The sequence below is a fragment of the Carlito syrichta genome, unplaced genomic scaffold (genome assembly GCF_000164805.1).
Source record: "Carlito syrichta isolate Samal-C Ts95f unplaced genomic scaffold, Tarsius_syrichta-2.0.1 Scaffold303007, whole genome shotgun sequence".
NCBI classification, from domain to species: domain Eukaryota; kingdom Metazoa; phylum Chordata; class Mammalia; order Primates; family Tarsiidae; genus Carlito; species Carlito syrichta.
The window spans coordinates 40,199-62,991 of record NW_007247103.1 but is presented as its reverse complement, the minus strand read 5'-3'; the positions used below and the strand labels follow the sequence as shown (position 1 = coordinate 62,991).

Here is a 22,793-nt window from a genome sequence, read left to right as displayed (position 1 = left end):
AGGCTGCGGTGGCCGGGAGCGGCCACTGCACTCCAGTCTGGGTGAAAGAGTGAGACTCCAACTCAAAAAAAAAAAAATAAATAAATAAAAATAAAATATTTCATTTCACTACTAATCTAAAGAATCTGTACTACTTTGTCTTTAATTCCTACTTGCATTCTTCCCTTCCCCAACAGAGCTTTAGAAATAGCCATTTAGGAAGGGTACAATTAGAGGGATTCTTTATCCCATTAAGGCCTTTTGGTGTTTCTTTTCATTGATCCCTCCATAATATTAAAAGTAAATCCCAGATTGGCCTAGACTTGCAGAGCTGAGAGGTCAAGGCTTCAGGCCAAGGAGAATCTGCCTCTGTTTCCACAGAGGAAATAAATCCACTGGAACATGAACAAGCATTGCAGGTTTTGAGGCCTGGACTCAGAGAAGACCTTAACATTCTTTTTCTCAGCACGAATCAAGGATGCCAGTATCATGCCAAAGAACCAGGCAATGCCAAAGACTGTGGAATAAGTTGGGCATATCTGAGTCTGACTCAGCTTTTGGAGACAGGCACAACTAGGCAGGACTTTTGATTTTGTATTGATGCTATAAATCACCTGTTCTGTTTTGTTTTTGTTGTTGTTTTTAAAGGGGGATGAATGTTTCCTGGGTACTTTTCTAATAGGAGGAGAAGGAGCATATCTTTATTCCGGCAATCTACAGTCCTGGCCTGAGGAAGGTAAGGAGCTATGACTTTGCTCTTGGTTTTGTCTGGGTCCCTCATTTGCAGATGTTGTCATCTTAAATTTTTGCCTATGGCAGTCTACTCTCCGGCCTCCATAATTCTTGCCTCTCCTTTATGTGAATCACAGTCACTTTCTCCTAAGCATCTCATTATGGCAACAGTTTGAAGCCCTAAATCTCATGGGCTAAAATATGTAGAATCAAGACTATCTAAATCCCATGTAGATGAGGCTTGGGAATGTAATCTGTCAAGTACAACTCCAGAACACAGTTCCTCTCCTTGTCTCTGGACCTGTGAAACTAAAGAGACAAATCGTGTACCCCAGCCCTCCTAACATACAAGGTATGACTGGAGTAAACTTCAGGTTCATGAGGGTGAAAAGCAGAAGGTAAAAAGGAATCCCTAGTCCAGGGCAGCTTTGAAGTCCAGCTGGGCAAACTCCTGTTCCTTGATCAGGTTTCAAGGTCTGGGAATGATCTTGGCTGTCAGCTCTACCCCCCTGGGCTCTTCCCTCTGGGCTTGTGGCTACATCTCTCCTTCTTCCTTTTTCAGTGAAACTTAGTACCTTGTTTTAGCCTAGTAGTTTTATCAGCCTGCTTCTTGCTAGTAGAATTTGAGGGTCCAACGGTCTCCTTTGATTTTATGCACCCTCTGTCCCTTTTAGTCCAGGCTGGCAGTGTTTCTGCTGATATAAAATTCTCAAAAACCTTGTTGATCTTGCATGGATTTCACAGGGGTTCACTCCACGTTCCTTTTGACTTCCTCAAAATAGCACTCATTTTCTTATGAGTCCTATTCTTTTCCTGTTGAATATAGCTTTTATGCGGGGGAGGAGTTCTGACTTACTCCACAAATTCCTCAATCTCTACTAAGCAAATCCCCTTTCTGGATGATTTGTTCTTCTTGTTGAAATATTCTATCCGGTGGCAAATTCCTCTCCCTGTTCTCAGATCACTGGTTCAGCTTCTGCTCCTTCCTTCACATAGAAGACAAAGCATAAGGAGTTCTGGGTTTTGATCCATCTCACATAATGCTGGGGTGGTAATGGCGTTTGTTATAATGTCTGTCCCTACATTTCTGCCTCTCGAGATCTTAGTGCAGAAGACCTGGGAGTTGGGAACATTTGCCGAAGTCTTGAAGTGTATGGCAATGCTACGAGCCTTGGGGCAAGATGGCATCATGTTTTGAAAGCAGGTTGTAGACACAGCACAGAGGTGGTTTGTGCACTGTCATCCTTGAGCCAATTATAATATTTAGTAAGGATATTTGCCAAAATTAGTTTGCACCTTCTTAGCAAAGAGCCTTGTTAGAGAAATAGTCTTGCATTGTACTGAGTTATCCAACAAGATTCAGTGTGTCCTGAAGTCTCTGTGTAAGAATAAAGGACACAGCCAGGGGTTTCTGAAAACTTGTTAGTCACTCCCTTTTGAAAACTTAGATTTAAAACTTTCTTAGTTCCTGAGGAAAATCTATTTTGAATTAGGAGGTGGTTTTATTTTATTTTATCTTATCTTATTTTCTTTTGAGTTGGAGTCTTACTCTGTCACCTAGGCTGGAGGGCAGTGGCACACTCATGATCATCATCATCACTCAGGTGATCCTTCTGCCCCAGCCTCCTGAGTAACTGGGACGACAGCCATGTGCTACTACATGTCGCTCTTTTTTTATTATTATTTGTAGAGACAAGATCTCACTATGTGGCCTAGGCTGGTTTCAAACTCCTGGGCTCAAGCTATCCTCCTGCTTTGGCCTCCCAAAGTGCCCAGCCGCCATGCCCTGTCAGGAGGTAGTTTGCTGAGGCAGGAAAATCCAATAGAAGCAGAGAGTTTCCCTGGCTGTGTGATAAGCATTTTACCACTTTGGGGTTCAGGTCAGGAGCTGATCTAGGTTTTGTGGGGCTTAGGTTTATACCATTTGGGGGCTCTCTTAAAGGAAAATAATACAGAATGGTTGTGGCTCTTCTTAGAACCTTAAAAGGAAGCTTGGACAGGTGAGGAGTCCTGAAGTTCAAGTGCCATTAGTGTCTTGATAAATCTGCCTCTTGTTCAGACAGTGGTGAGCTTGAAGTGTATCTGTTCCCATCCCTTGAAGGTGTTTATCTTGAGCTCCTCAGCATAATTATCTTGGTTAATCTCATACCCTTACTCCTGTGGAAGGTGAAAGCTTGCTCAAGGTTATAGTGCAAGTTAATGGCATCTGAAGGGTGGTTCATTCTGAAGGATAGCCTTCCGATTTCACCCATCAGATTACTTACAGATGTGAAGAACAGTACCTCCTTTACCTTGAAATGTTTTCAGCTCTGGAACCTTTTCTCTTCCTCAGTTAGTGGCTTCACAAAACTTCTTGCTATTCAGCTTCCAGTTCATTCATGTCCTTCATGTGTCTTTTTCTTCCCCACTCTGCTGACTTTGACTGGGCAGACTGCCCAGTATCTAATCCTCAGGAACCTGCTTTAGAGTTTTACCACATATGCCTATATCCCTAAACAGTGCTTTATTTTGAATTATTAAAAATAAAATCATGCCGGGCTTAGTGGCTCACATCTGTAATCCCAGCACTTTGGAAGACTGAGGTGAGAGGATTGCTTGAACCCAGGAGATTGAAATCAGCCCAGACAATACACCAAGACCTTATTTCTGTGAAAAAAAAAAAAAAATTAGTCGAACATGGTGGCACATGCCTGTAGTCTCAGCTACTCGGGAGGCTGAGGCAGAAAGGAACACTTGAGCCCAGGAGGTTGAGGCTGCAGTGAACCATGATTATGCCACTGCACTCCAGTCTGGGTGACAGAGTGAGACCCTGATTCAAACAAACAAACAAACAAACAAATCATACTGTGTGTATTCTCCTGTTTTTTGTTGTTGTTATTGTTCAATATTATGTTCTTAGGATTCATCCAGATTGTTGTGTACAATGAAGAGGTACCAAAAAAAATCCAGAATTATATTTTGGAGAGTAAACCCCTTTGTAGTACAGGCTTCCCCTGCGGAGCAAATGTTCTAGGAATCTATCGGCATCAGTGTAACAGCTAGTGTTGTTGTGAGCGGCTGCGTTTGGCTTCAGTGAATTTTCTTTTTTTTTTTTTGGTGAGTCTTCCAACATGTTTGCCCATCTCATGATAGGTGACTTATGAGCGCACCTGCTCATACCACACTGAGTGTTCAGCAGTTTTTGACCAAAAACAGCATGACCCCTGTGCCCCACCTTCTGAAGTCACCTGATCTTAGCCTGCGTGTCTTTTTTTGTTTGTTTGTTTCCATGCTGGGGAGGCCCAGACAGTAGTGGTCTCCTGTCTGCTGCCTTCATTCAGCCCCCCTCATGCATCACCCTGTGTCCACATGAAGTGGTTGAGGGGTGTCTTTTGAAAGAATGTTCTCCACAACACTGAACACAAATGAACATACAGCTGCATATTGTCTGCCATGTAGATGACTCTCAGGAACAAAAAGTTGAGAGAAGGAAGCAAGTCAAAGAACACATGATGAGGATTTCATTTATATAAAAGCAAAAACAGACAAGACTAAGGAAGGTACAGTTTATAGATGCATTCAAATGTGGCAAAACTGTCCAGAATTCAGGACGTTGGTTTCCCTGGGTAGGGGAGAAGGGCTGCCACTGAGGAAGGGCATCCAGGGGCTTCAAAGGTACTAGTCATGCTCAATTTCCTGGGCTAGGTGGTGAGAGCATTGGTGTCTGGGTTTCGCTGGTGTTACTTTAGTTTTTTTTTTTTCTTTAACCATATCTGTACATTTCAAACACTGTCACAGAAACAAAATAAAAATCATCCCGCCATTGCATCATAGTATTTTTCCAGCAATAATAAATGTTCCCTCTTCACACAGGCTGGACTGTTGGAAGATTTTTTTTTTTTTGAATTGGAGTCTCACTCTGTCACCTACACTGGAGTGCAGTGGCCACTCCTGGCCACCACAGCCTCGACCTGCTGGGCTCCAGGGATCCTTCCGTCTCAGCCTTCCAGGTAGCCGGAATTATAGGCACGCACTACCATGCCTGGCTGATTTTTTTTTTTTTATTTATTGTAGAGATGAGGTCTCGCCAAGTTGCCCAGGCGGGTCTCGAACCCGCGAGCTCAGGCAATCCACTCACCTCGGCCTCCCAAAGCACGGGATTACAGCTGAGCCACTGAGCCCGGCTGTTGGAAGATTTTTATTTGCACAGTCAATTTTTGAAAGAGGAAAAGCCAAATTCCTCGTTTGACCCTTGATATCTTATTTGCCCTATGGGCTTGTCCCTCTCCTTTTAGACTTCCAGGGATGCAAAGGTCAAAGACAGAACCATACTGCAGCCCCCTACTGCTTTTTTGGGCAGTGATAGGAAACTTCCTCTTACTCTGAGTTTTCAAACTTACAGAATGAAAAAGGAAGGATAGAGCTCACCCACTAGAAGCACCAAGGATGAAACAAGGAGCCAGGGAGGTCTTCTCAAGAGTTGGCCACTCCAGTCCCTGAGAAACCCCTGCAAAGGCATGTCGCTTCAGACCACAGGCTGGCACTCAAGAATCTAGAGCAGATACCAAAAGTGTTATCACTTCAGGTGGATTGGGATCTCAGAGACCCAAGACAGTGGCCCACCCATTGAGTCACTTCATTTATCTCATGTATGCACTGAGAATAATGACAGAGTTACTGCTCACAGAGCCAGGCCTAGGGTTGCCTGAGATCACAGGGCAGTACTACATCAGATCCTGTTTACTGAGACTTTACCCTGGGCCATGTCTCATAATGAGTGCTTTTCTAGCACTGTTTTGCGAACCTATGTCTTTCCCATTGTTTTGAGGCTTCAGAGTCTAGAAGAAGAGGAAATACTGGAGAAGATTTCCTTATCCACCTCTTTCCCATCTTCCCAGTGAGTAGGTAGAATATGCCAACTTCTGTGATCCCTGTTTTTTTCTGGAAGCTTTAGAAGGATTGTGAGTTTTGTCCAGGAGAACCTTGAGTGGTTTTGGACTTGTTTCTGAGATGCTTCATTCAGAGGTATACAGGTGGTGGACTGAGCCCAGGACAGGAAAGGATGCAGATACTAAATGATAAATTGGGGAGCAGCTTCTACCTCACAGTTTCTACCTGTGAAGCTCTCTTATCTCTGGAACAGTAAGTAGAGTCATCCTGTGGCAGAATTGATGAGGTTATGGTTTTAGGAGAGTGTTGAAGGTCTTGAATGAGCTCTGAGGTCTGGTGGAAGGAGTTGGGGGATAGCAGTGGACAGGCTGTTGGGCAGCACTGTGGCCTGTTGAGTTTGAGGAAACAGAGGGCACATCCTCAGATTTGCCACACCTGGGCTTTGTACAAAATGGGGGGGTAAGGGGGGGACTGCAGGGGCCAGCACAGTACAGTGCCTTTGGCATAAGACAAGCCTGTATTCTATACCTGGCTCCACCACCAAGTACTTCTGTGATTTTTGGGGAAATCCCTCTAAGCTTGGGTTTCCTCATCAGACCCATGAGAAGAATAATACCACTTCTTACAATTGTTGTGAAAACAGAAAACTCACGTATATGACATACGTGGTGCTTAGTAAATACTGAGTAAAACCTGTTCTTATTTTTTTCTCTTGACAAAACAGAGATTAAAGCTAAGTCTTGTCCCAGGGATCTGCCCTTGAGGTGAATGAGAGGAATGTCAGAAATTTCTGAGCAGTAGGGGAAAATGGGGGGACCAACAACTTAGGGAACTTTGTGGGTATAGGCAGTGAGATAGCTAAAAGGGGGATGGGGTGCTGGAGTTAGAGTAGTTGCTGAGCTGGAGATTTCAGAAGTTGAGACATTCTGAGTACAGCTTTACTGCTCTCAGAAGGAATGGGAGAGTTGGTAGTGGACAGGAAAATTGAGCACATTCAGAAGCTATTTGAAATGCTGTTGGTCAGGAAGGCAGTGGATGTGAGCAGTAAGGGAGGAAAGGGTTTGTGTCTCTAAGGGAATGAAAGTATCCTGCCAGGTTCTGGGCGCAGTGGCTTACGCTTGTAATCCCAACACCTTGAAGGCCTAGGTGGGAAGATTGCTTGGGGCCAAGAGTTCAAGATCAGCCTATCAGCCTGAACAATATAGTGAGACTCGATCTCTTATAAATGAAAGAAGGGAGGAAAGCAGGGAAGATGAGAAAAGAAAAATCATGCCAAGGTGGAAGGGAATGGCCTGGGAGCAGCACTGAAGAACCTTGGGATTGGTACGGGGTGAGGCTGGGGCGTGAGTAACCTCTTTTCAGAAGAGCAATAGGGCAAGGTGCTATGTAGGCTTCTTGTTGGAGGGTAGAAGGCTGACAGGACTTGAACCTGGATGCCATGAGCTGGACTGGCTGGCCACTGGCTGCTGCTACCCCAGAGGGTAAGGTTGGCATATCCCTCTGACTGGATATCTGGTTCTTCTATTGAGAGTCAGCCTCCAGTCCTTCCTGTTGTACCTAGAAACTACCTTCACCTCCCATTCGCTTCCTCCATTCCCCCATGAACAACACGTGAGCTAGGCCCCTCTCTCCTTCTGAAACCCTACCTCCTCAGGAAACCTTCAAACTTGCAGTCTCTGGATTCCTTACCCAGAATATAAAGGCAGCCCTTAGGCTCCTGGCCTTTGCTCTTCTTGTCATTACAACCTCCATAGCTTGGGGCTACTTTTCTAGAGCTACAACTCAATCTCAGTCTTTCTTCTTTGTCTCCTGTTCTTTGCCTTGGCAATAAAATCTTAATGATAGTATACTCAAACCTGTCCTTGAGCTCCAAGAATTACCTTATCTCTTCTCTATATGTGAAAACGGGGGAACAAAGACTGTTACAGGAGCAGAAAAGGAACAGAGAGGATCCAGTTTGGACCAACTCCAGAGAGCAACTTCACCCAGGAGGCTTATGGAAGCTCTGGGTGCTTTTGGGTCTCCAAAGCAAGCCTGGGCCTAGCCTTAGTCTTTGTTATCTTAGTTGTCTATCAGTGCTGTGATCTGTTCCCTAGGTCCATACTGAGCTGCTCTGTATGACTTTGGCCACGCGGGAAACAGCAGCTCTCCTTAGACCTGAAACCTTGACCTGAGGAGCCTACTCATCACTTAACTCAAATAATGTTTTCCTGGGCACAGGGACCTTAGACTCCTATCACTAGATCTTCAGCTGAGTCCTTAACGTTTCTTCTTGGGCCCTAAGTGAGGGACACGGTCTTTCTAGGGCTGAACTGGCTTCTTCCAAAGCAGGAGAAAGGAGAATCTATAAACTCAACAATGAAACAGACAAACACAGTCGTTTTTAGTGTGTTTTCCTAGAAATGAATGCAATATAAGGTAATGTGAGTTTTGCTTCTCCCCATCAACTGATAGTTTATTCATTTTTAAAAAAATTCTCATGTAAAGACTGCATCTGATGCTTCATTTCTCTCTGGGCAGTTACTTTGGCTTCCTCAGGGCACAGGGCTCAGCATACAAACCCTATAACTTAAATGCTACTGATATTGGTCTCTAGTTACCACTCTGGTGTGTCCTGGTATACAAGAAGGACATTGAAATCTGGCCCCCAGGATCCAGCCCTCCAACTCTGACCAGCTTCCTTTTCCTTCCAGGGAATCTGCATTTCTTCTCTAATGGCCTTCTGTTTTCTCACTGTCATCACGGAAGTATCATCATTTCCAAGGATCACATGAACTCCATTTCCTTCTTTGATGGGGTAGGTGTTTTACTATTTAATGACTTTTGTGGTCAAAAAGATTGTCACGAGTGGATTGCCTAAGCCTGCGGGTTCGAGACCCGCCTGGACAACTTGGCGAGACCTCATCTCTATAATAAACCAAAAAATCAGCCGGGCGTGGTAGCACGCACCTGTAGTTACAGCTACTCGGAAGACTGAGGCGGAAGGATCGCCAGAGCCCAGCAGGTCGAGGCTGCGGGGCAGCGGGAGCAGCCACCGCACTCCAGTCTGGGCGACAGAGTGAGATTCCAACTCAAAAAAACAAATAAATAAAATTAAATGAAAAAAAAAAATTAAACGGGCATGGTAGCGCATGCCTGTAGTTTCTGCTACTTGGAAGGCTGAGGCGGAAGGATCGCCAGAGCCCAGCAGGTCGAGATTGCAGTGGCCGGGAGCGACCACTGCACTCCAGTCTAGGTGACAGAGTGAGACTCCAACTCAAAAAAAAAAAGATTGTCACATTTTTAGGGGACAACCAGATAACTCCTTTCTCCCTCTACTACCACAGGGCAAGATGTCAGGAACCAGAACAGCTATTGAGGCAGGCAGGCAGGGCGGTCATGGAGAATGCTGGGCACTCTTGGGGCACTTAGGACCCTCATCAACCTCACTGTTTTGTAAGGGCTTAGCTACAAAGGGCTTCTGGTCAGAAGGGCCAGCCGCTCCCTATGCCCATTCACTCCTCCCAAAGCTGACTAGAGAGCAGGCTGAGAAGGCCTCCAGTGGCTCCTCACAGGTGGCATTCAGCCCCGGGACACAAAGGCTTACCCACTGAAGAACTGGAAAGAAGCTCCATCCTGTGTGCGTTGATGAGGCTCCACTTACACATTAGCGTGGGACAGAATTATAAGTGAGCCAGAGAGGGAAAGAAATGGCTGACTTTCCCCATGAGGGCTTAGCCCCAGCTCCCTTACTCAGACTAAACCTTTAGCTCGGTGAACGTTCTACCTCTGCCTCCACCAACCATCCTCTAAGTGTACCAACACTGCTCCTTCCTCTTAGGGGGAAGAAGGTAGCTATGAGTGTCCCTAGCCTATGCTCACTGGTCAGGGCACAGCTTCTCTCTCCATGCAACACAAGAGCAGAGAGCAGGCCCTCTACTCTGACTGATCTCAGCCTCAAAACCAACCTGTTTGGAGTCAGGACAGAGACTAGGTAAGATGTTTTGGTCAGATGGCTCAGAAAACAAATTCTGTGAGCAAGTTTTTTTCCCACATAGAGCCTATTGCCGTAAAGGCTGTTTAGAAATGTAGGCAGATCAGCCAGACAGATGGATGACCCTGATAGAGAAAAGCTTTGAAATTAGGTTAATGAGTCTTCCAACATCAGGGAAGAAAGGATGTATCATTTAAGAAAAAGAACTAGAATAAGAAGTTAGCTGATTTGGAGGAAAAATAGATTCTTACCCATACCAAAAATCAAGATAAACTTCTAATGAATTAAAATGAAATATTTTTAAATTTCACAAGTAGAAAGGAAAATATAAAAATGAATATTTATTAAACCTCTAGGGGAAGGAGGACTTTCTAAGCTTAGAAACAATACAAGAAATTCTGAAGGAAATGTTTGTCAAATTTGACAAATTTCTCTCTCTCTCTCTCTCTCTCTTTCTCTCTCTCTCTCTCTCTCTCTCTCTCTCTCTCTCTCTCTCTCTCTCACATTCATTTTTTGAGTTGGAGTCTCACTCTGTCACCCAGACTGGAATGCAGTGGCTGCTCCCAGGCACTGCAGCCTTGACCCGCTGGGGCTCCAGCGATCCTTCCGCCTCAGCCTTCCAAGTAGCTGGAATTACAGGCACGCGCTACCATGACTGGCTAATTTTTTGATTTACTGTAGAGATGAGGTCTCACCAAGTTGCCCAGGCGGGTCTCAAATCCACGGGCTCAGGCAATCCACTCCTCTCAGCCTCCCAAGGTGCTGGAGATGTTGACTTTAAATACAATTAACTGTTAACTGTATCCGCTTAAAGCTTTGGCAGATGCATGCACTCATAAAACCACCATCACAAACCCAAGCATTTCCTCATGCCCTTCTGCAGTTCATCCTTCCCTCCACTCCTGAGTTCAAACAATCATCGATAAGCTTTTTGTCACTGAGGATTAGTTTGCATTTTCTGAAATATCATATAAATGAACATCATATATTCTGTACCCTTTGAGTCTGGCATTTTCCACTGAGCATAATGATTTTTAGATTCACCCATGAGCATATATAAATAGCTGGTTCCTCTTTATTGCTGAGTAATATTCCATTGTATGGCTATATCATAACATTTATCAGGCTAATTAGTAAAACTAAAAGTTAGTAAAACTCTAAAAGTTATTTCTGGAAATGGGAAGAAGGGGTACAGAGTTACAGTGAGAAGGGAAGAATAAGTGTTCTGTTGTACTGTAAATGACTATAGTCAACAATAAGATACTGTAGATGTCTCAGGCTCACATATAATCCCAGCATTTGGGAGGCAGAGGCAAGAGGATCACCTAAGCCCAGCCTTGGCAACTTGGCAAGAACTGGTCTCTACAATAAAGCAAAAAATTAGCCATGTGTGGTAGTACACACCTGTAGTTCCAGCTACTTGGAAGGCTGAGGCAGAAGGATCACATGAGCCCAGCAGGTCAAGGCTGTAGTAGCCATAAGCGTACCACTGCACTCCAGCCTAGGGACAAAGTGAGACTTCAACTTAAAAAAAAAATTGTAGATCTCAAAATAGCTAGAGGAAAAGATTTTGAATGATAAATGTTTGAGGTGATAGGTATGCTAATTACCTTGAATTGGTCATTATACAGTGTATGCATGTATTGAAGCAACATGTTGTACTCCATAAATATGTACAATTATTATGTGTCAATTAAAAATAATCATAACCTTTTTTTTTTTTTTTTTTTTTGAGTTGGAGTCTCACTCTGTCACCCAGACTGGAGTGCAGTGGTTGCTCCCAGCTACCGCAACCTCGACCTGCTGGACTCTGGTGATCCTTCCGCCTCAGCCTTCCGAGTAGCCGGAATTACAGGAGTGCGCTACCACACCCGGCTAATTTTTTGATTTATTGTAGAGATGAGGTCTCGCTGCCCAGGCGGGTCTCGAACCCGCGGGCTCAGGCAATCCACTCACCTCAGCCTCCCAAAGGTGCGGGATTACAGGCTGAGCCACCGAGCCCGGCAATCATAATCTTTAAAAGTATTTCAGGAAGGGAATTAAAAGGCAAAAAAACAAACTGGGAAAAACATTTGGTGATGAAAACGAAGGAGTTACATCAACAAGGATACCTGCATAATGAACATTTGTATACCTAATCCTGAATTGTACCCCACATCTTTAAAATAAAAAAAAGAAATTCAAATAAATAAATAAAATGAAGGAGTTAATATTTATTTTCCACAAAGAGCTCTCTTTGTTAACATGAAAGCACTGAGTCCCAGGTCAGGGATGTTCAGAGACTCCTTAACAGATACAGGGAAGCACATCAGAAACAGCCTTCTGTTGTGTAATGTGAATGAGAAGAGAGTCAATAAAAAGAATTATTATTGACAGAGGAGAACAGCTAATGTGAATGTCCAGCCATAGAGATAGCTAAGAGGGGAATAGAGTGAAGACATTGGAAATGTTACAGATGGTATGTAATAACATAGCTGATGGTAATGGTAACTAGTTTAAAAACAGGATATGGAACTGTAAAAATAAACATGATTTCCTACCACATAAAAAAGGCAAGTGAATGAGTGAATAGGAAAAAAAGACTAGAAGAAGTATTTAAATGTTAGCTATAATTGGACTTAGATGATGAGACTTCAGGTTAATTTTTAAACTTTTTTCTGTGCTTTCTTTTTTTTGAGACAGGGTCTTACTCTGTTACCTAGGCTGGTATGCAGTGAGATAATTATAAGCTTACTGCAGTCTTGATCTCCTGAGCTAAAGCAATCCCCCCATCTCAGTTTACAAAGCAGCTGGAACTGCAGGTGCATGCCACCACCCTACCTATTTTTTTCCTTCTCTTTTTTGTGGAGACAGGGTCTTGCTATGTTGCCCAGACTGGTCTCGAACTCCTAGTCTCAAGTAGTCCTTTTACCTCAACCTCCCAAAGTGCTGGGATTATAGGCATGAGCCACTGCACCCATCCACTGTGTTCTATTTTTATATTTTTTTCAAAGTTTTATTAAATGAACACAATACTTTTATAAGGATGAATTATATGTCCTTTTTATTTATTTATTTATTTTATTTTTTATTTATTTTATTTTTTTTTTGAGTTGGTGTCTCACTCTTTCACCCAGACTGGAGTGCAGTGGCCGCTCCTGGCTACCGCAGCCTCGACCTGCTGGGCTCCAGCAATCCTTCCGCTTCAGCCTTCCAAGTAGCCGGAATTACAGGCGTGCGCTACCACGCTCGGCTGATTTTTTGATTTATTGTAGAGATGAGGTCTCGCTGCCCAGGCGGGTCTCGAACCCGTGGGCTCAGGCAATCCACTCACCTCAGCCTCCCAAAGGCGTGGGATTACAGGCTGAGCCACCAAGCCCAGCTTATATGTCCTTTTTAAAAACACCGTTTTCCCCTTGATTGGGAGCAAGACAAGGATGCCAGCTTTTGGCACATCTATTCAACATAGTATTGGAAGTTCTACCAGAGCAGTTAGGCAAGAAGAAGAAATAGAAGGTATACAAATTAGAAATAAAAGAATAGAACTATTTCTGTTGTATTCATAGATGACATCGTACTTGTAGAAAACCCTATCGATCTCACCAAAAAGCCATTAGAACTAATAAAGAAATTCACTAGGTTGCAGGATAGAAAATTAACACAAAGATCAGCTGCATTTCTATACCCTAGCCATGAATAATCTGAAAAAAATTTTTAGGAAAGCAGTTGCATTTACTGTAGCATCAGAAAAAGTAAAATACTAAGGAATAAACTTATCTAAGATGGTGAAAGACTTGAACACTGAAAACTATAAAATATTACTGCAAAATTAAAGATGACCTAAATGAATGGAAAGACATCCATGTTTCTGGATAGAAGACATTAACATTGTAAGATGTATTACCCAAAGCAGCCTATATTCGGTGTAATCCCTATCAAAATTCCAGTGGCATATTTTTGCAGAAATAGGAAAACTCATCCTAAAATTCATATGGAATCTCAAGGGACTCCAATTAGATAAAACAATCTTGAAAAAGAAAAGGTGGGAAGATTCATACTTCCTTATTTCAAAACTTACTGTAAAGCTACAGTAACCTAACAGTGTGGCACTGGTATAAGGTCAGACGTAATAGACTGGTAGAATAGAATAGAAAGCCCAGAAATAAATCCTTGCACCAAATCATTTTCAACAAGGATGCCAAAACCATTCAGTATCAAAGGACAGTCTTTTCAACAAATGGTATTGGAAAAACTGAATATCCACATGCAAAAAAAGTGAAGTTGGGCCCTTACCTTTATGCTGTATACAAAAAAATTAACTCAAAATGGATCAAAAACCTACACATAAGAACTAAATAAAATTCTTAGAAGAAAATGGGGGAAAATCTTGACATTGATTTGGCAGTGACTTGAATATGACACCAAAGCACAGACAGCAAAAGAAAAAATATGTAAATTGGACTTCATCAAAATAAACTTCTGTGCATCAAAGGACACTATCAAAAGAGTGAAAATACAGCCCACAAAATGGGAGAAAATATTTGCAAGTTGTATATATAATAAGATATTAATACCCTAGAAGGAATTTTGAATGACATTTTCAATTTAGAAAAAAACTTTCTTGTATTCTCTGTATCTCTTCTAAGTAGGTATTAGAAAGCACATCTACATTGAACTCCAGTAAACTACATAATGTTAAGATAATTGCACTGAAGCTGACCCTGTGTGTTCTGACAGTAGTTGTGAAGAGTGGATCATGGAAATGGTTCTCTTCACCAGTGCTCCCTCTGGTTCTCTCTAGGATTCCACCAGTGTTGTTGCTGCCCTTCTCATAGACTTCAAAAGCTCATTGCTTCCTCATCTCCCAGTTCACTTCCATGGATCAAGCAATTTTCTGATGATTGTCTTTTTCCCCAAATCAAAGATATACCAAGCATTTTACTCAGAGGTAACATCAGTCATTATTCAGCGAAACAAGTATGACTTTTTTTCTCCTAGTACTTTAGATGGGTCCTGGAATGGTGCTCTTGGCAGTGAAGGTTGAAAGCCTAAAGAAACTGAACAAAAGACTTTTTAGCCTTTAAGAAAAATCGACTTTGTCCTCTTTAAATCCTAATTAGACTTATTTTTCTTTTAGCTACTTTGCTGAATTGTTGGACACTACCTACTGAATTAGAGCTCTCTCGCCTACCCCATGCTCCCCTTCCCTGTGGGTTGTCACCTGGCAGGCTGCACATTCTAGATGCTCAGCACAGACTGCACAAGTGAGAATTATTTAACTCACCTAGAGACCAAGCAATAGCCAAAGTCAAACTGTGACAGCTGCATGACTGGTGGGAATTCTTGGAAAGGTGTGATTATAGCAGCTTGTGAGGTGATGATGTCCCTCCCTCAGTACAGATTTGCAGAACATGGAGGAGACAAGACCTGACGTTTGCTATAGAGTGGCTTCTCATCCCAGCCTGTGTCTCCCCCTCTTATGCCTGCTAGGTGTTCTTACCTCCTTGTGCTTGTCTTTTCAATCTGGGAAAGCAGAGACAGCCATTGAGATTCTTTTCAGTTATCCCTCTGCCTCTAGGCAGGAGTTACTTGAACCACTCCTGTCAGTCTGCCCCATCACCATGGAGAGTATGCCCCTGCTGCCAGGACAGTGTTACCCAACCCTTTCCTCCATGTTTCCTGACCTCTGAAGAGCAGAACTCCTCAGGAAAGGAACCCAGAAAGACATTCTGGTTTTTAAAAATATAGAACAGAATTGCTTCAGGCCTCTCTTTTTAAAGCAAGCTTGTTTGTTATAGTGGTTTTTCTCTGCACTGTCTGGATTTTCAGCAACCATCAAATCCCCATGTGGGTTCCATATCCTGTTGTTGGTTTAAAGTGTTCTTTGCTCAAATTCTGTTTTGTTTAGGTCTTCTCCCCCTGGCAACAGCAGGATAACTCAGGGCTCTCTTTAAAAGTGATCCAGGAAGATGGATTATCTGTGGAACAAAAGAGATTGTAAGTAACTGCTTCAGTGTTTGTGCTTGCTTCCCTGAGCTTTGTGGGTGTGCCCTCTCTGCAGGATGCCTGGTGTTATGTAATGCAGGGGTCTTGGCTTCTGAAAGGGCCAACACAGTCATTTTGGTGCTGCCAACTTGCAGGTAGCCAGTGTCCTTAGGGAAATGGAAAGCAAGAGAGATGAAATCCACCAAGAGTCAGAAACTCAGTATTGTCAAGGGGCTTCAGGCCAACCTTTCTCCGTGGACATACTCGTCATCATGCACTAATACTGCATTTGTTTAAGTCAGTGAAATGCTTGTTTTGGAAGCGTTGACTCTGTCACTGGAGTCTGGCTTGAAAGCATCAGAACAAGTTGTATAAGTGGGTGTGCTGTAGGGAGATAGAGCTCTAATCTGCTAGTTTTTGATATTTCAGGCACACCAGTGCACAGAAGCTCTTCAGTGCCCTGAGCCATCCTGCTGGGGAGAAACGGAGTTCGCTAAAGCTACTCTCAGCCAAACTCCCAGAGCTGGACTGGTGAGCTCTGGTTTTCTGTTTTTAGAGGTTTAGTTTTCTGGCTTTTGAAATGTCAGAGACTTCAATTTTGGTCCTTTCTCAGCTCTTTTGTCTTATAGCTTCTTAGGGATCATTGTAAGGTAGTAATGACATACCATATACAATTTTATTCTCTAGAGCAGGGGTTCCTAGCCCCTGGGCTGTGCACCGGTACTGGTCCATGGCCTGTTAAGAACTGAGCCACACAGCAGGAGATGAGCAGCAGGCTAGCAGATCTCCGTCTCCTGTCATATCAGCTGAAACATTAGAGTCTCATAGGAGCATGAACCCTATCATGAACTACACATGCAAAGGATCTAGGTTGCGCACTCCTTATGAGAATCTAATGCCTGATGATTTCCTCCCCCATCTGTGGAAAAATTGTCTTCCATGAAACCGGTCCATGATACCAAAAAGATTGGAGACCATTGCTCTAGAAAGAATCTCCCTAAGATTTATCTTTCAGCAGTCAAGAAGTTTCTCAGCCGGGCTCGGTGGCTCAGCCTGTAATCCCGTGCCTTTGGGAGGCTGAGGTGAGTGGATTGCCTGAGCCCGCGGGTTCAAGACCCGCCTAGGCAGCGAGACCTCATCTCTACAATAAATCAAAAAATCAGCCGGGCATAGTAGGGCATGGTAGCGCGTGCCTGTAATTCTGGCTACTTGGAAGGCTGAGGTGGAAGGATCGCTGGAGCCCAGCAGGTCGAGGCTGCGGTGGCCGGAAGCGGCCACAGCACTCCAGTCTGGGCGACAGAGTGAGACTCCAACTGAAAAAAAAGAAAAGAAAAAAAAAAATTTCTCCTGTTAGTGGGCACATTCAGGCAAGGCTGGTGATGGTAACATAATAGCAGTGTCTTTGTTTTTTTAGGTTTCTCCAGCATTTTGCTGTTAGCAGCATTAGTCGGGAGCCTGTGATGCGGACCCATCTTCCTATCCTGCTACTGCAAGCTGGAATCAACCCTACCCACACGGTAGAAAATGATAAGGTAAAGGAGCTCCCCCAAATATGCTGATAATCCACAGGAAGATAATCCTGAGAGCCTGCCCTTGGATCTTTGTGTCAGTTAACAACAGGAGCTTGGGTGGAGTTCCTTTCCTAAGACTGTCCACCTCTTTGGTTACTGATGTCATGATACACATGAAACTCTACTCTCTACATTGACTGGTTCAGGCATCTACATTAACCCTGGCCAAGCCTCGTGACAATGATCAAACCCTGGCATCTTGCTGTGCCCTTCCCTGGCCTTTCCAGGTCTTTTAAACTCTTGCTGTCTTTCTGGTTATGAAGAAGATTTACCTGGCAGTGGCTGACACATTGTGCTTAATAAGGGGAAGAGTACCCATGTTATTTGGGCCTTGCTGGAATCGCCAGGGTAAGGTGATACTTTATAAACATTGTTTTCCCTAGAGAAGACAATGTTTATAATTTTATCCACTCCTGCCTCATGCTTCCCTCCTCTGACCTCCCTGCTCCCACCATTCCTGAGCTATAGGTCTTAATAGACTCAAGGAGGACATTTATTTCTGTGCAAATTTAGACAATGTTCAGCTGCAAAAGGAAATGGAAGCACTAAGGTATTAGAGGCATCATTTTTTCCCTTAGGTGAGAGTATGAAAAGCCTACTTGTTATATTTGACTAAACAGACGCTCTAGGACTGGCTTTAAAGTAAGAGCATGTCCAGCTGTACGCACATGTGCTGTGATTTCAGGGACTGAGACCTGGGCACTGAAGAGTAAGAATCAAGATGGAAAACGCTGGATGGGAGGGAGATAAACAAAACCTCAGTTCCATGGAGTACTGCCCGAGGGTGCAGAAAGAGATAGTGTAGAGGCCACCGTAGTGCAGAAAGGGATAGTGTAGAGGCCGCCGTCAGAGGGGACAAGCAAGAACCTGTGAGTCCCAAAAAAAAAGAGAGATTCTTGCCTGAGCCCGCGGATTCGAGACCCGCCTGGGCAGTGAGACCTCATCTCTACAATAAATCAAAAAATTAGCTGGGCGTGGTAGCGCGCACCTGTAATTCCGGCTACTCGGAAGGCTGAGGCAGAAGGATCGCCGGAGCGCAGCAGGTCGAGGCTGTGGTGGCCGGGAGCGGCCACTGCGCTCCAGTCTGGGTGACAGAGTGAGACTCCAACTCAAAAAAAAAAAAAAGAAGAGAGATTCATGCTGTCTTCTCTGTGCTGATGTGGTCAACTCAGGTCTCGTGTGCCACCAGGCTTAGCATTAGCATAAGTTATCTGTGACTGGGCCCATCCCAGTGAGTCTTGTATATTCTGAAATAAAGCAGATAATTATAGGTACTTGCCATGCTATGTCATTTGCATAGACCTTCTTCAGTGATTGCATGGTTCCTGTCCTTCCCTGCCTGATGATTTCTTTTTAAGTGAATTTCTTAAGTTGCTTTGAAATATATACCCAAAGAGGGGCCTGTTTTTATGTGGTTGTATAATAAGGTTAGGACAGTCCAGCCCGGCTTATCTTCTCCTCCTCCAGAGTCAAAAGTTACTTCCCATATCCAGTGGGTTTCAGCTTAACTTAGGCCATGTTGCTTGTAGAACACAGGCAGCCAGGCAGAAACATCCCTGGTGCCACTCTTCCCCACTGCCAAGTCCACTGTGCTAGCATCCCGAACCTCCTTTCTGCCTAGTATTTTCCTAAGAAGCTTTATTATTTGAAATAAGTTATAATATTCCTGAATGTCAGCTTTTACAAAATAGATCTAGAGCCTCAAGTAGGTAGGCCCTTCAATGCTTTGCATTTTAACTGATCTATTCTCAACCTGCTCTGTAGAAATTAGAGTAGCAACACTACATTTTATATGGTGTTTGCTATATGCCAGGCACTGTTCTAAGCACTTTACATATGTTAACTCAGGTAATCCTCACACCCATCCTACAAGGTAGGCTCTGTCATTGGCTCAAGGTCACAGAGCTAGTGAGTATGGTGCTGGGGTTCAGACCCACAGAGCTTGACTCCAGAAGTCAGTTCTCTTAACCTCTTCTTACACAGTGTAATGAGGTTGAATTGCAAACCCACATGAGTTTTCTTTCATGTAGGTGATTATCAGCATCGTAACCGGCCTCCCAGGCTGTCATGCTAGCGAGCTCTGTGCTTTTCTGGTCACCCTGCATAAGGAATATGGCAGGTTAGTATGGCTGTTGCCTTTGCTTTGGGAAAAAGGATTCTATACCTGGGCCTACCTAGGCACTGGGAAACCTTGGACATGTCCTGGCCTTTGATATAATTGGTTTTAGCAGGGTAGTCATCCACCCATCCACCCATTCACCCATTCATCCATCCATCTATCCATCCATCCATTTAACACTCTATACTGAGTACTTCCTATATGCCAGACAGTGTACTGAGTGTGAGGGAATACATCAGTGACAAAACAAACAAGAACATCTTCTGCACTCATGGGGCTTACATTCTAGTTTGGGAAGACAACCAGATAAGGAAAGCATAGTATATTAGCTAGTGAAAGTGCTGTGGAGAAGATAAAACAGAGAAGGATATAGGAAGTAAAGGGCTGGGAGTGGGATTCTAGGGGCTTTTTTGGTTTTGGTTTTTGGTTTTTTGGTTGTTTTTTTTTTTAGAGGCAGGGGTGCACTCTGTTGCCTAGGCTAATGTGCAGTGGTGCGATCATAGCTCACTGTAGCCTCAGACTCCTGGGCTCAAGTGATCCTTCTACCTCAGCCTCTCAAATAGCTGGGACTACAGATGTGACCCACTGCATAAGAGAAATTGGGTGGTCAGGGAAGACCTCACTGAGCAGATGACATTTGAGCAAAAACTTGAATAAATAAAGGAGTGAACTATGCAGATATCTGGGGTAGATCATTGTAGCAGCAGGACAGTTTAGTACCATGGTGGTTATAAGAACTGGGAGCTAGTGGATATGGTGATCCTCCCATGACCACAGAGGGAGTTTAGGTGCAGCAGGAACTGGTTGGCTTAGGTGAAATTGGGACATTCATTCAACCTTCACTTCCACCTGTCTGCCAGATTACTAAACAACCCTTGCTGACTAAATTCGGCATTTAATCTAGTTGGTTTACCCTATACTAAAGTAAGGCATCTGCAGGAGGCTATAAAGGAACTGAGAAGACTGAAATTGCCTAGAAGTTGGCATTTTAGGGTGGGAGATTGTAGGGGATGGGGAGGCGAGTTTTGGAGAGAGCTGGGAAATACTGGACCTCATTTATTAAGCACCTGATGGTTAACCAGATCCTCAAGTCTAATGCTTTTGTTCTGTAAACATTTTGAATTCTTCCCCTGCCCACTTTCTATTCTTAGCAAGAGTTTTCCTGCGTACCAGACTGAAGCCTTTTTTTTTTTTGCATATTCCTCCAGGCAGTAACTGCCTGGTCAGGAGTCTTTTCACTGCTGAAGGCTGTTGGTTGTGTGCTTACCTGGCCATTTTTCCTGTGGCAAGGGGTTTCCTGTCAAAAGCCCCAATGGTGATGGTTTTGGGATGCCAGGCTTCCAATCCAGCTAGTGCCCTCTGCCTTTTTCTGTGGGGCCAGGATGGCTTTTCCCTATACAAACTCACTGGGCAGAATATCTTTGCAAGTACTGGTTACATTTGGATTCAGGGCTGAGCCTACGGGGCCAGGCCATCAGGTGGCCCCCATGCTGAGATTACCTTTGCCGTTTCCAGGTGGATGGTGTACCGCCAAGTCATGGACAGCTCTGAATGTTTTCATGCTGCCCACTTCCAGAGATACCTTTCTAGTGCCCTGGAGGCCCAGCAGAACCGCTCTGCCCGCCAGTCAGCCTACATCCGCAAGAAGACCAGATTGCTGGTGGTGTTACAAGGGTGAGTGCTGAGAGTCTTCCAGGGTTGGTTGAATTGAGGTAGAGACCTTGCCATTACTGTTATTTCATGAGTAGTGAACCTGAAGCATAGAACAAACTGCATACGTGCATGAGCAGTGTCTGTGCTACAGAGAGACTGCAGCCGAGCAAGGACCCGTTGCCATCCTGTAACCTACAGTAGCTTGCACACATGTTTTTAAGTTTGCTTTAACAGCATAATATAGTTGGGCGCGGTGGCTCACGCCTATAATCCTAGCACAATGGGAGGTGGAGGCAAATGGATTGCCTGAGTCCAGGGGTTTGAGACCAGCCTGGGCAACTTGGTGAGACCTCTTCTCTACAATAAATCAAAAAATTAGCCAAGTGTAATGGAGCTACTGTGGTTGGCAGAGGTGGAAGGATCCCCTGAGCACAGTAGGTCAAGGCTGCGGTAGTCATAAGCATGCCACTGCATTCCAGTCCGGGTGATAGCGAGACTTTGACTCAAAAAAAAAAAAAAAAAAAAGCATAATATCTCCAAGAGATCAGAAATTAAGGCACCTGGGCAAGGTTCTCTGATAATTTTTGTAACAATATTGGTCCCTGAGCCTCTTCCTTTTAGCTAAGGACGTCTGTTTCAGTCCTCCTTCCTGTGAAATTACAGAGATGGTTCCCACACTCTGCGATCTCCAGCCCCAGAGAGCTGGCCCAGGAAGGTTTCCTGGGACCCTCTGAGGAACACGAATAACTGGATTGGATCAGGGGCTCCCCCTTCATAACTGTGCAGAACTATGATTGTAGGCTGACTAGCTGATGAGGTCCCTATGGAAGCAGGATTATCATGGGTATGCAGCATGGGAGGGCTGATTTGACAGCATGTGTCACTGCTTTGGGAACTCTGGCTAAAAGAAGCTTCCCTTTACCTGTCTAAGGCCTTTCAGGGAAGAGCCCTCACAGGCCTATTACCACCCTAGCCTCACAGGCGAATATGCCAGGTCAGGAAAACATGAACTGCTTTTCACTAGTGTCATGGTTGGTAATAAAGAAGCTTTTGGCAGTTCTCACAAAGTGCTTTAGTGCTATGCTACATTTTTTGTGCTCATAATAGTGTTTGTAATTGTCTAGTTCTTTCCAGTAAGGAATAGGCCCCAGTCCAAAACCTATTTGGTCTACTGGCTGTGATGATAAGAACTGAAGGAAAGTTAAGACAGTGGTCCTGAGGAGGGAGGTATGTGGGCCTGTGTGCCACCAGACCAGCATTCCCCTTGGTGCCTCGTTCTCACACCCACCTCCAGCTTCCCTTCTGTCAGCCCTTTTGTCCTGCTGTGGGCTAGGTTCATAGAAGCCACAGAGGAGTAGTCTGGACTTGAAACCACTTGTTTTCCATCACTTCTGCTGGTCAGAGGAATGGGTTGGCCTAGCTCCTTCACATCCTGCCCCCACCAATTGGGAGTCATTGGGGTTGTGGTCCTGGAGATGAGTTTGGCAGTTTAGAAGAATGTAGCTGAGGTCATTTCCACCCCCACTGCCTCAGAGAGCATCATTGACTCCTTGTCTCTGATTTACAAGTCTGCAAAAGTGTCAGCTGTCCTGACTGCTTGTAGACCGCAATGACAGTATATGACCAGCCCCTTCTTCACTGCAGACCTGGCTTTTGTCCAGTCACAGCCCCAAATGCTGGAGACCTCCAATAGGTTTCCTGGGGGATTGAAGTCAGAATACCAGCTGAGTGCTGTGGCTCTTCACTAAGGCACTGTTTTTATGGGCCGGGCCCAGGTAGCAGCCTCCTTTATAGCTTGTCCATCTCCTTGGGGCTGGATCTTCATGCTCATTATTTGTTGGTGAAGGGAGGTCCCAGAGGCTTCTCAAATTAAGAATTTTCTTCCTTGATATGACTTTTCTTTTCTTTTTTTTTTTTTTGAGTTAGAGTCTCA

At 44.3% G+C, this 22,793-nt stretch overlaps 1 protein-coding gene across 3 annotated transcripts in view; it reads left to right on the top strand.

Moving 5' to 3' along the window:
• CUNH20orf194 (chromosome unknown C20orf194 homolog) overlaps positions 1 to 22,793 on the top strand; it is a 141,554-nt gene that overhangs the window by 88,397 nt on the left and 30,364 nt on the right. For all 3 annotated transcript variants that reach the window (XM_021712002.1, XM_008057408.2, XM_008057407.2), the window contains 8 exons: positions 628 to 715; positions 8,274 to 8,377; positions 14,334 to 14,480; positions 15,441 to 15,529; positions 15,947 to 16,048; positions 16,932 to 17,049; positions 19,119 to 19,207; positions 20,723 to 20,881. In XM_021712002.1, the coding sequence (XP_021567677.1) occupies positions 628 to 715; positions 8,274 to 8,377; positions 14,334 to 14,480; positions 15,441 to 15,529; positions 15,947 to 16,048; positions 16,932 to 17,049; positions 19,119 to 19,207; positions 20,723 to 20,881 (896 nt within the window). The remainder of the gene's footprint in view (positions 1 to 627; positions 716 to 8,273; positions 8,378 to 14,333; positions 14,481 to 15,440; positions 15,530 to 15,946; positions 16,049 to 16,931; positions 17,050 to 19,118; positions 19,208 to 20,722; positions 20,882 to 22,793) is intronic.